The following is a 12,747-nucleotide window of genomic DNA, read 5'->3' on the forward strand; positions in this document are numbered from 1 at the left end:
ACATTCCCCAGTGACCTGTGCTCCACTCTCAGCTTCCACAGTGGTGATTAGCCCCTAGTGTGTTTACTGCTCCTGAACTGAGGGCGCCCTCTCTTCCAGCCGGCCAGCTACAGCTTAAGCACTCAAAAATATTTATGCTTGCCTTTCTGTGCCTGGTGCCTGTTAAAATTCTCTGTGAGTCTCTGCACTCTGCACTTCCCAGCTGGGGACACCTGACCTGTTGTCGTATGGATAAAAGATAGAAGTGGCTCCCAGGAGCAGAGGGAAAGAAGGTGACTTCCCTGCAGGCCTCAGACACTGTACACCCACACAGTATACACACAGAGAAAGACAGACAGACAGACACACAGAAGACACAGAGACAGACAAACACACACACACAGAAGACACAGACACACACACACAGAGAGAAGACACAGACAGACACACACACACACACACAGCCAGCGACACAGAGACAGACAGACACACACAGCCAGCGACACAGAGACAGACAGACACCATGGGCCGCCTCTTCCAGTATTAGGCAAAAGACTTAACCAGACACCATTAATTCTTCTCCCCCTGCCCGATCCCTTCTACTCCATTATTAACTTAGCAGGGCACACAACTGGGATATCACTTGAGTCACCAGATTTCTTACCCTTCCTCTACCTCAGCTGGAGTCTCCCACACTCAGTCACACATGAAGGCATACCACGACTAGCGAGTGAAACCAGAGACCGCTTGGTTTCTTCCCAGCTGTCCTCAGTGGGACTCGCCAGGTTTGGAGCCGGTGTCCTAAGGAGTACTCACTCCCCTGTAAGATCTGCCTACAGAGAATTTTACCGCCTTCTTCCCCCAAGCAAATCTTTGCTTACCAGGGGAACCATAAAGTCTGAAAACACCAGTGATGATATTTTACTGTGCTGTAGCAGAAGGACAATGGCTCTTTATTGTTTTTATGTATCCACACTTGCAGACTCCCTGGCTGTCAGACAGTCTGCATATAATAGTACATAAACAAAGTCCTAGGGAAGATGCAGACCCACGGGGAAGGGGGGATGCAGACCCACGGGGAAGGGGGATGCAGACCCACGGGAAAGGGGGGATGAAGACCCACGGGGAAGGGGGGATGAAGACCCACGGGGAAGGGGGATGCAGACCCACGGGGAAGGGGGGGATGCAGACCCACGGGGAAGGGGGAGATGCAGACCCACGGGGAAGGGGGATGAAGACCCACGGGGAAGGGGGGATGCAGACCCACAGGGAAGGGGGATGAAGACCCACGGGGAAGGGGGATGCAGACCCACGGGGAAGGGGGATGAAGACCCACGGGGAAGGGGGGATGCAGACCCACGGGGAAGGGGGATGCAGACCCACGGGGAAGGGGGATGCAGATCCACGGGGAAGGGTGGATGCAGACCCACAGGGAAGGGAGGATGCAGACCCACGGGGAAGGGGGATGCAGACCCACGGGGAAGGGAGGATGCAGACCCATGGGGAAGGGGGGATGCAGACCCACGGGGAAGGGAGGATGCAGACCCATGGGGAAGGGGGATGCAGACCCATGGGGAAGGGGGATGCAGACCCACGGGGAAAGGAGGGAGGAGGGAGGGTGCTGGGGAGGAGGGAGGGTGCTAGATGCAGACCACAGCCAAGTGGTGAGCAGAGAGACAAAGAATACCACTCAAAGTTCCTAAGCTGCTGCTCTGAGAAACTCCACTGAACCCCAGGGCCACACTCAATTTAGGCAACACAGTGTATCAAGCTATTGTGACCCTTCCCAACATAAAGCCAAAATACTCAATAAAACACAACAAATAAAAATTTCTACTTAGTTGAACTTGGGGAAAAAGAAAAGATAAGACTTCTCCAGTGTCAAAAATGAGTAAGGGGTTGAAAACCACGGCAGGCTCAGTGAGAAAACCTGTCTCAGAAAATCAGGTAGAAAGAGAGAGAGAAGACATCCCACATTGGCTTCTGGCCTCCACATGCTAGTGTACACACATGTAGATACACAAACATGCACACATCACACACAAGCAATGACAAAGAGAAAGAAAAGGAACGAGTGGACAAAGTGCCAGTCAAAGAAAATAAGCATTGCTTATTAGATGTATCAACTAAGGGGAGATTTTTAAAAGATGAAACAATAATGTTAACAGGAACGAACAGAGTTGATTAACTCTTTAAAAGCTGTGCGTATTCCTCAGGAAAGAAGCAGGTATGATAATTTTAAATTCAAATCAAACATGCATGTGAAATATGAGTCAAATGAACGGCAGAACACACAGTGTAGAATGTACGGCGTCCCAGATGACAAAGGAAACACGAGAATTAAAAAAAAACAAAGAAAAGCAACATTTAAGAAAACAATCAAAAAATGCATGGAAAATAAAGAACATGAAATACAATGATCAAAATAGAGCAATATATTTATTAATAGCCACATGGCATAAATGAATTAAATTCATTGATTCAAAAATACTCTTCAAATATTTTTAAAAAATAGCTATATTTTGGTTCATAAAAAATAATAACGTAAAACATAATCACAGAAAATCAGACACTAAAGGAACCACAGAAAAGCTATCCCAGGCAAGTGCCAGTAGAACAGACGTCCCTGCCAACTGATTAGGGTAATTAATTCCAAAGCTTCTAAATCTACTTGGATTTTAAAATATAGCTTCAAAATACATAAAGCAAGGGTTTGACACAGCCCGAATTACAAGAAGATCAAATTATAAAGTACACAAAAAACTTGAACATATTAATGAACTGAATGCACTTTTACAAACTACAGCAACACAAGGATGGGCTGGCTGTAAATCAATTAAAACCTAACGGAACAAGAGTGAAAATATAGTAGACTCCACAGACAGAGAAATATGACTTCATCAAACCTTTACATCCGAACACTGAACACATACATTATCCTCCCTGCCATGGGTTACAGCTGAAGTTGTAAAGCTTCACACTGATGGAATTACATGAAAATCTCCACTCAGACTCGGAGCAGCCACAGTCTCTGGGACGCACAGAAGCATAACATCAGCCACTTGTTTTCTAAGCACAAACCCCACAATGACATCACATCCAGGGTCTGGAAAAGATGACCTGCAAAAAGCCTCTGGTTTCTGGCGGCTCCTGCGATTCCTATTAAAGAAAATACGAGGCCGTTTGTTTGAACCAAGCTCCTACAGCAGGTTCAGAGAACCAGAAGGAACCCCAATAAAATTCTCTGGCTAAAGTTCTACACGCCTCACTCCAACTGCGTGCCTTTCTGACAGAGACCAGGAGAGACCAAACAGTCAAATAACACGAGCAAGTCATCCCTACTGATGTGACAGTGCCCTCTGAGTGACTGCTCACAGGACAGTAACCTGAGCACCACCCACCAGGCTTCTCTTTCCCTGTTCCTACGCCACAAAACCCACTGCTCTACCACTGGTCCAGTAGGGGTGGGGGTTCTCATTCTATTTTATGAAATGGAAATCATCCTAAATCTCAAAATCACAACTACCAACCAATGGGATCTGACACTCAGTTTGTCTTTCAACACTCCTTTCCACAGTACTGATTCACTGGGGTGACGTATCTGTCGCTAGAAATTGCCAACTAATCTGGCTACGTATTATTTGTGTCTAGTTCATGACTGTATTAAAAAGCTGGGGGAGGGCGTTATTGTAGAATAAAAAAGGCATAAGGGTGACCATCTTCGAAAAGTGGAAGCTAACCAGGCCTGGTGGCGCACGCCTTTAATCCCAGCACTTGGAAAGCAGAGGCAGGCGGATCTCTGTGAGTTTGAGGCCAGCCTGGTCTACAGGGCAGGTTCCAGGACAGGCTCCAAAGCTACACAGAGAAACCCTGTCTCAAAAAAAAAAAAAAAAGAAAAACGAAAAGCTAAGCTAGCTCACCCACTTTCCCTTCCTGAGATTCTGTGGGAGTTCTGTGAAGAAACAACACAGAAGTCCAGGACCAAAACAGCTTGAACTCCAAGGCAGGGCAAAGGACCTGGTTCCTGGATGCAGGGACCATGAGTAATCAAGCACAGAGAGCAACCAGGAGACCTGGCCAAGTAGGTCAGCCCTCTTGCCTTCCCATCTATCAACAGAGAAAGTGAGTTTCCCATGACACGCCTGTTTACCTTTAAAGAGGACCAGAGGGGAAAGCCCTTTGTCACCCTTTGACAGCCCTGTCCCCGCTCCAGTTTGCATCCTGGGTGGGGGAAGGAGGGCAGGGAGACAGAGTGAAGGCCAAGCCCCTGCGTCATGTTAAGAAGTCAGAAAAAAAATAAATAAATAAAAATTAAAAAAAAAAAGAAGTCAGACAAGTCTTCGGCAAGTCTGTTGAAGGCCGAAGGACACTGTCAGACCTCTGGGACGGAGAGGAGAAAAAGGACTTGACACCATGCACCCTGTTACCCCACATCTTCACCCAAAAACACTGGTCAAGCATGACAGAAGAAAACCATTTTGAAAAAGGTTAAGGGAGCTGGAGAGAGATGGCTCAGTGGTTAAGGGCACTGACTGTTCTTCCAGAGGACCCGGGTTCAATTCCCAGCACTCACCTGGCAGCTCACAACTGTCTAGTAACCCCAAGATCTGACAGTCTCACACAGGCATACATGCAGGCAAAACACCAACGCACATTAAAATACAAATAAATAATTAAAAGAAAGAAAGAGGTTAAAACTCACACAACAAAACCAACCATTTCAAGGGTATAAATCAACAGCGCTTGGCACACTCACGTGGGGTATAAAACCGCCACCTTGTCTGCTTGGTCCTGAAACACGTGCATCACTTCCAAGGCAATTCCAAACCCATCACAACAATTCTGTAACTACTGGAAACGGTTCACCTGACTACAAAAATTTCGTAAAATTTATCACCGAAAAAGCAGAACAGAGCCCAGAGCTGGTGGCAAACACTGAAGATGGGGGCGAAGGGTAGTTAGTGACTGTTACCACCAAGAGCCCTAGCGACTACGGGACCCTAGGAACAGGGCTGCTCAGGTCCTCTGAGACCAGGCCCCTACATGCAAGAAGGACTCTGTTATTCAAAAACAGGGAAAGCCCGTGCATTTTTAGGTCATCATGCCTCTCTTTACAAAACGCCAGAAGTCAACCACGAAGAACAAAGCTCACCAGGGCCAAACTTATCTGCGTACTTTTTTGCTTTCGTGAAAACATTCCTCCTACGGAGACCCAGCTGGCATTTCCCAGCAACCCCTCTTCCACCACCTTGGGACCCCTGCATCCCTGGCTCCATCACTCTCTTCATCCAGCATCCTCTGCCTGCGTCTAACTCTCCTGAGAGTCCTGTACGTTATGCAACCCTTTAGAGGTTTGGTATAAAAATATCATCCCACCGGACTGACGGCAACTCCGGTGGTGAAACTTATTCCGTCTCTACTGAGCCATTTTATCCCACTGTATCATTTTGACCCACAGGGAGGGGCTGGTCTCCTCCTCACGTCGACCTGAGCCAGCATGGGGCTCGGAGATGACCCTGCCTCCTCTGTAGAAGCCAACGGTAGTCATTTCTTCCTCCCAAGGAATCCCAAGTCTCACGAAATCCATTTAAACACATGCAGACTCTTCCCTTGCTTAAAATATATATGCAGTCAGTCTTCTGCATCCATGTGCTCCACGCGGGCAGATTCAACCAATCAGGGGTATAAAACAGTCCACCAAAAATATTGCTGCCAACCTGATTACATAGCCTAGATTTTTAGGATTCATGTCTAAGCGACATTACTAAAACAACTCTTTATATAGTGATTATATTGTGTTAGACATAATAAATAGCGTAGAGTTAAATAAAGTATGCCAATGTGCTCAAGTTCTATCAAAAGGTTTAGCATTTTATGTAGGAGACTTGAACATCTCTGGACTTCAGTATCTGTGGGGGTCCTGGTAACACTATATACATAATATATGTATGTATGTGTGCAGTTAATTTTAATACCAAAACACCTATCCAAATCAATCTTATAAAATATACTTCTGAATTATTTTCTGTGCACACAGGTAGGGATTGACCTGTAAAACAGCATAGTTTCAGAGAACTAAGACCAAAGGAAGAGCAGATGATAAAAGGTACCAGTGATGGTGAATAAAGCAAAAAAAAAAAAAAAAATCCACGATTAGAGGGCAAACTCCTCCAGCCTGAAGACGAACCAGGCAGCAATAAAGGGCTGCGCTGTACTCATGCTGGAAGCAAGCCTTCAGAAGCGAGCCTCCTGGGCTGGGAAACCTTACAGCCTCGCACCCGTCCCCAGCAAGCCGTGATGGCCGTCTGTGCTCATTCCCTCACCCGGCATGTGTTCAGGCTCACATTCAGGCTCGAGGATTCCACGGTGAACCAGACAGACAAGCCCCTGCCCCTTGCAATGGAGCTCACGTTATACAGGGGAATTAGTGGAAAGCTGGACAGGTGAGAGATAAAGAAACCATAAGCAAAGGCCGTGGGGGACACAAGAAGTGGCAGTATCGTTGCTTTGCTGTGGTTTGTACTTTACAAAAATCCTTGGGTACCCTGAAGGACTACAGTATACTTTCACGTCTTCCACCCCAGAACTCGGGACCCCACCTAAACAAGGTGGGGTGCTGCACATTTGGGTGGGAATGACTAAATGAAACAAATGGACCGAGAAGACACGAACTGCTACTTGTGGCTATCAGCAGGTCACCCATGCCAGCGTGAACCAGTCTCCCCCAGCGCTGCATACTTCATCAGTATGCGGGGTGTTTTCCAAGAAAACACTGCAGCTACAGTCTTGCAACAAAGTCAAAACGAATGCCGTCAGGATTTACATTGCCATATGCAAATGAAGTATTTTTCTAGACTACTCTGCTAGAATAATCACTCTGTAACATTCGAAAATATCTATACCTATAGATAGATATCTATGTTGGATCCTATCGGCTGAATAATACACAGACATGTGCACGCAAAGGAACATGTATGTGTGCAGCACGAATCTATTTACAGAGAGCTTTGTCGTTGCTATTTTGAGACAGGGTCTTACTATGTAGCCTCGGATGGCCCGGAGCTGGCTATGTAGATCAGGCTGGCCTTGAACTCGTTGATTTCTGCCTGCCTCAGCCTCCCAACTGTGGGAATTAAAAGGCATAAGCCACTGGCTGATAACAGAGTTTTCATAGACAAACATAATTTACTCAGAGCTCACATGAAGAGAAAAAATTCAGAGCGTGGGGGGGGGGCTACTATTTAATTCTGTAACAACACACTGCACTTAGACACACTGAAGGGATTAATGGTCAGCTCACTTGAATAGAAATGACAGGGAATGAATTTAGACTAGAGTTTCAAAGCCTTTTATGTAAAAAGGCAGATAGCAAATATTTTTGGCTTTGTAAGCAACCTACAGTCTTTGTTCCAGAATTTCCTTAGCATCTGTGTGTCTGTGACTTATTTTTCATTTACAATGAAAAAAATAATATATATCTTTTCTCCTGAGCCCCTGAGCCAAATAGCCTCGTCTTCCAGCATAAACAAAAGACGCGAGGAGCCCCCTAACTCCTGTGCCCGTGTGTGCGCATTACCTCTTTGAACCTCTCCAGCTCGTTCTGGAGGGCCTGTCGGGATATCTCCACCTGGATCATCTGCTGCCGGAGAGTTTCGTTGTCGTCTTCGGCTTTAGCACGCTTCTCCTCCACGGTCTCCAGCTCGTGGTGCAATCTGACGGACACATCTTTGGCTACCTGCGTTGGACACACGGGGAGGATCATCGGGATATGAAGATGAAGTCTGTCGGGTGGGGATGCTAAGGGAACATTCAGACAGCCTCAGAGGAAGACCAACCCATTAGCTTAGTCATAGCAAGAACCCGGGAAATACGCGCCAGGCTTGTATTTAACGAAGAAAGCACTTCGTGCTGAGCATCCCTGATCCAGAAATCGAACATCTAAAATGCCCTAAGATCTGAACCCCTTTAGACACAAGAACTCTGAATAACGAATACAGTCTTACTGTTTCTATTGCTGTGATAAAACACCATGACCAAAAGCAGCTCGGGGAGGAAAGGGTTTATTCCACTTTAACACTCCCACAATACAGGGAGGGACCTGAAGGCAGCGGGGTAGGGGCAGGAGCTGAAGTAGAGGGCATGGAGGGATGCTGCTCACTTGTTCCCCATGGCTTGCTTTCTTATACCATCCAGAACCACCAGCCCAAGGATGGCACCACCTGCAATGAGCTGGGCCCTCGCCCGTCAATCATCAACCAAGAATAGGTCCTACAGACTTGCCTATTGGCCAGGATTACAGAGGCATTTTCTCAACCAACAGTCCCTCTTCTCAGATGTGTCTAGCTCGTGTCGAGTAGACAACAAAACTGTGCATCACAGATACTCAGTGTATAATTTAAGACATGAAACTCTATTGCAAACGAGAAAATGGTTTTCATAACGACTAAGCCACCCTGGATAGGACTGTCTTCTCACGGAATATCAGCATTAGTGCCAATTCTCCTAGCACTCATATGCTTCCTGCCAGCCAAATCAATGTAAAACCTAAAACTGCCTGGTGGTAGTTGTGCATAGCCAGACAGTGGTGGCGCACACCTTTAATCCCAGCACTCGGGAGGCAGAGGCAGGCTGATCTCTGTGAGTTCAAGGCCACCCTGGTCTATATACAGAATGAGTTCCAGGACAGGCTCCAAAGCTACACAGAGAAACCCTTTCTCGAAAGAAAAAAAAAAACCTAAAAGCAGTAAAAAATAAAAATTCTGTATGCAGTAGATGATCCACAGAGTCAAGTTTTTCAAGATGTGTTCTGTGGCTCTTGTGTGGTTAAAACCTTGCAATGCTCAAAGCAATTAAACTCTTTTACTTTCTTTTTAATTTTATCTATTTTATGTGTATGCGTGTTTTGCCTGCATGTTTTGCGTGCAGTGCCCATGGAGGCCAGAGGAGATAGTGGTCGATCCCCCAGAGCTGGAGTTGTAGATGGCTGTGAGCCACTATGTGGTCTCCGGAAATGGAGCCCAGGTCCTTTGCAGGAGCATCCAGTGGTCTTAACCGCCGAGCCTTCTCTCCAGCCCAAAGCTCCTTTACTGTCTTACAGCCAGTGAGGAAAGACTTTAAGACAACCAGAAATCACCCTTTCTCACACTGTCTGGCACTGCATGTGTGGTTGAGAATCGACAGGAGCCAAGATTATCCCTGGCATAAGGAAAGCCAGATGCCATTTCAGTCTTAGAACCTGAGGCGTTCTGGAGAATCCACATCTAGATCCATGACTGGATGATGAGGTCATGGGCTTTGCAGTCCACACAGTGAGTTCAGTCCCACTTTCAACCAGTGATTTTCATTCTTTCCTCATCTCTTTAAGATACTTAATTTTAGGGGCTGGAGAGATGGCTCAGAGGTTAAGAGCACTGCCCGCTCTTCCAAAGGTCCTGAGTTCAATTCCCGGCAACCACATGGTGGCTCACAACCATCTGTAATGGGGTCTGGCGCCCTCTTCTGGCCTGCAGACATACACACAGAATATTGTATACATAATAAATAAATAAATAAATTTTTTTTAAAAAAAGATAATTTTAGTCGGGCAGTGGTGGCACATGCCTTTACTCCCAGCACTCGGAAGGCAGAGGCAGGCGGATCTCCGTGAGTTCAAGACCACTCTGGTCTACAAGAGCTAGTTCCAGAGCTACAAAAAAAACCTTGTCTCCAAAAAAAAAAAAGATACTTAAATTTTATTTTATGTGTAGAGGTATTTGCCTACATGTCTGTATGTCACGTTTATCCCTAGTACCCACTGAGACCGGAAGAGGGGGCATTGTATATTATGGGCGATGTTTGCGAACACCATGTGGACGCTGAGAATGGAATCCATATGGAGTGGGTAGGTAGGTGTGTGGAGTTACCACCTCAGAGTCCTAGCCACGGGACGCCGCGTGCGCGCACTCACCTTCAGATCCTGCTCCAGGCTTCTGATGAGCTCCCCGTCCACCTGCCCGGTTTCTGCCACTTTCAGGCTTTTCTGCTCAGCCTTCCTGAGTCGGTACTGCAGGATCCTGCAGTTCTTGTTGGCGCGGTCCAGCTCTCTCCGGAGCTCCTGCAGCTGGTAACCGTCCTCTTCTAGATAGCTGTCTCTCATCTCCTCCATCTCTGCACGGAGCTCATCTAGTTCATCCTAGGGACCCAGATGCCACAGGTGAGCCAAAGACCCTAGCAGGAAGGCAGCCTCTCTCCAGCCGCGAGCCCACCCCACCCCACCCAACACACTAATGTCGAATGCTTACACATACCCATCAGCTCGCGGCCATACCAAGGGGACCACTGGAAATTCTCACAGGAGATGGTAAACTCACCAAGTATTCTTTTCAACTGAGGCTCTAAAACAGTCCCCATGACTACTTACATATCCAGAAGAGAAATCACCTCTACAAATAACCAAGCCTTCAGAGTCAAGCCAAAGGCACCAGTTACATACTAAGATGAACCAGACAGACCTTCTACCTTCGATGGACATAAAGTTTAGCAGGACTGCCATGGAATTACAGCAAGCCTGCAAATGTCTCTAAAATTCTATTCTATGATACAAATGTCAGCATTCAATGATTCTAAAGAGGAACTTTTTCCACTACTTCATATACACGCTGAGTTTGGTTTGGTTTTGTTTTCCAATCTCCTATCCTGCATTTCTCAAACCTCCCATTTTTACTATGACGATGAGCACTCTCTGGATGCAAAAACATTGCATAAAATGATAAAAGTCCACTCCTCCACACTGAGCTCTGGCCTTAGGCCTCTACCTCAGTTCAGTCTGGATATCAAAATGAACTCATACTGTTTCCCAGGCCACCAAACAAAACTGTGTTGTTAAACGTGACCTTCTGAAAAAAGTCAGGATGTCCCAAACAGGCCAGTCTCAATGCCATGGTAACACACTCCCTGGTACTTTCATCCTCATGGGGAGCAGAGTAACCTGTGGTAACCCGAGAAGTACGCTCCTTTCCTCTGGTTCCTTGGCTCCGTCTCCCTGGTCCTGCCTACAGGCAGAGTCACTATGAAACACCCAGGCTGCTGTTTGCTTCTGCTGCCTTCAGTCTGTCTAGAAAATCTACCGCAGCCCAAGGGACTCCAGATTCAAAGAAAGAGGCGAGCTTGATTCCGGAATTGCCAACCCCTGAGACTTCGCACCTGTCTTCCCTCCTACCCTACAGCCCAGGCTCCTGAAAGTTTTATCTTCTCAGTGGGTGACTCTCCTCCCAGGCTCCCAAATCCCAACCCTAATTCAGGTTTCGGGCCTCAATCCCATTCAGAGGCTCCAAGCTTCCCAGCAAGCCTCCAGATCCTAGGGTGTCTACTCTACAGCTGGGGAGTTAACCATTGGTATGTAAATTCGATGACTCCACCCACTAACCAAAGCCTTCAGGACTTTTCTTCCTCAAATTCCTGCCCAGCACCCCTTCCCATCACACTGGGGGCCTTGGGGCACCTCAGGGCCTGTACCCCTCTGCTGCCTTTCTTCCCTTCTAGAAATGTTTCTGCCCAGATCCACGGGGCAATACCCTCTCGTAATGTGTAAAGCACCTGGGTTAAGGCCCTCTGACCAGTCCAAGGTGTCTGTCCGGCTCTCTCTTTTCTCCCATCTCTTATCGCCAATTAGTAATATTAGTGTATATTTTTTTACCAGTTTCTCAACCTACCCGAAAGTGAGCTCTGAAGGCTGGAAACCTCGTCCCCTGGCCCTTACCCAGAGCGGCAGAAGGCTCACAGCAGGCTCTCAAAAACACTTGTGATATGAACACAAGAAACATCAACACGTAGAAAAGACCAAATCATCAGGACAATGGAACTCAAACTTAAGTGCAACATTGCTTTGCTGCAGTCTTGAAGACTGGTAAAGAAACCCCCCCCCCAACCTGCAAATGTAGAGCCATACACTGAATATATATTCTACCGAATATGAAATATTTCAAAATATTTTAAGAAAAAGCAATTAGGGAAAAAACACTAAGGAAAGCATTCTAGAAATTTTTGTGACTTGTCTAATATTTGGTGATTCAAATGCCTACTGAATAAGGTGCTCAGTTATTCCTATTTATTTTGCTCAATAAATACTGAGGCCCTAGAAAAAGAAGAAACTCTCACCCACACTTGAACGCCCTCAATAGCCTCTCTGGCCCTCCTATTCAGTTTGTTCCAGGGTTCTCAGGGTTCTCACCACCCTCCCCAATCCTGATTTGTTCTTAAAGCTTAGGGGTGGACTTACAATAAAGGACTTGGCTCCCAACATCTGAGCCTCAGCCTGACAAGACCCTGCATGGAAAGAAATGTCCTGAAAAGGAGATTATCTTGGGTAAAGGTGAAGTAAAGGAAACAGGAGGAAATCCTGGTGGGCATGCCTGGAGGAAGATGCTCTCCAGTCAACCGCAGCTACACAGAATATTCTAGAACACACACTGGGAGCCCATCCCCCTAACCCCACCTTGCAGCTTCCTCCGAGCTGCCCACTATCCTGATCAACAGAATCCCTGTGGGCTGCTGGCCAGCTAATCTAACCCGATCGGTGAGTTCCGGATTCAATAGGACACACTGACAAAATACTAATAATAAAATGAAGATCAACTGTCAGCATCCGGCATCCACAGGAGCACACGTACATGTGTATGTCTGTATGAATATGCGCGCGCGCGCGCGCGCACACACACACACAAACCACCACCCGCTAATGCTAAAAAAAAAAAAAAAAAAAAATCCACCCTCATAGAATATTTTATGCTA

General features: G+C 46.7%; 1 protein-coding gene across 3 annotated transcripts in view; it reads right to left on the reverse strand.

Annotated features, from left to right (window-relative positions):
• Mtcl1 (microtubule crosslinking factor 1) overlaps window positions 1-12,747 on the reverse strand; it is a 116,955-nt gene that overhangs the window by 96,222 nt on the left and 7,986 nt on the right. For all 3 annotated transcript variants that reach the window (XM_038315421.1, XM_038315423.1, XM_038315422.1), the window contains exons 2-3: window positions 9,926-10,150; window positions 7,556-7,714 (exon numbers count right to left, since the gene is read on the reverse strand). In XM_038315421.1, coding sequence (XP_038171349.1) covers window positions 7,556-7,714; window positions 9,926-10,150 — 384 coding nt within the window. The remainder of the gene's footprint in view (window positions 1-7,555; window positions 7,715-9,925; window positions 10,151-12,747) is intronic.

This window comes from Arvicola amphibius, chromosome 18, assembly GCF_903992535.2.
Source record: "Arvicola amphibius chromosome 18, mArvAmp1.2, whole genome shotgun sequence".
Classification (NCBI taxonomy): domain Eukaryota; kingdom Metazoa; phylum Chordata; class Mammalia; order Rodentia; family Cricetidae; genus Arvicola; species Arvicola amphibius.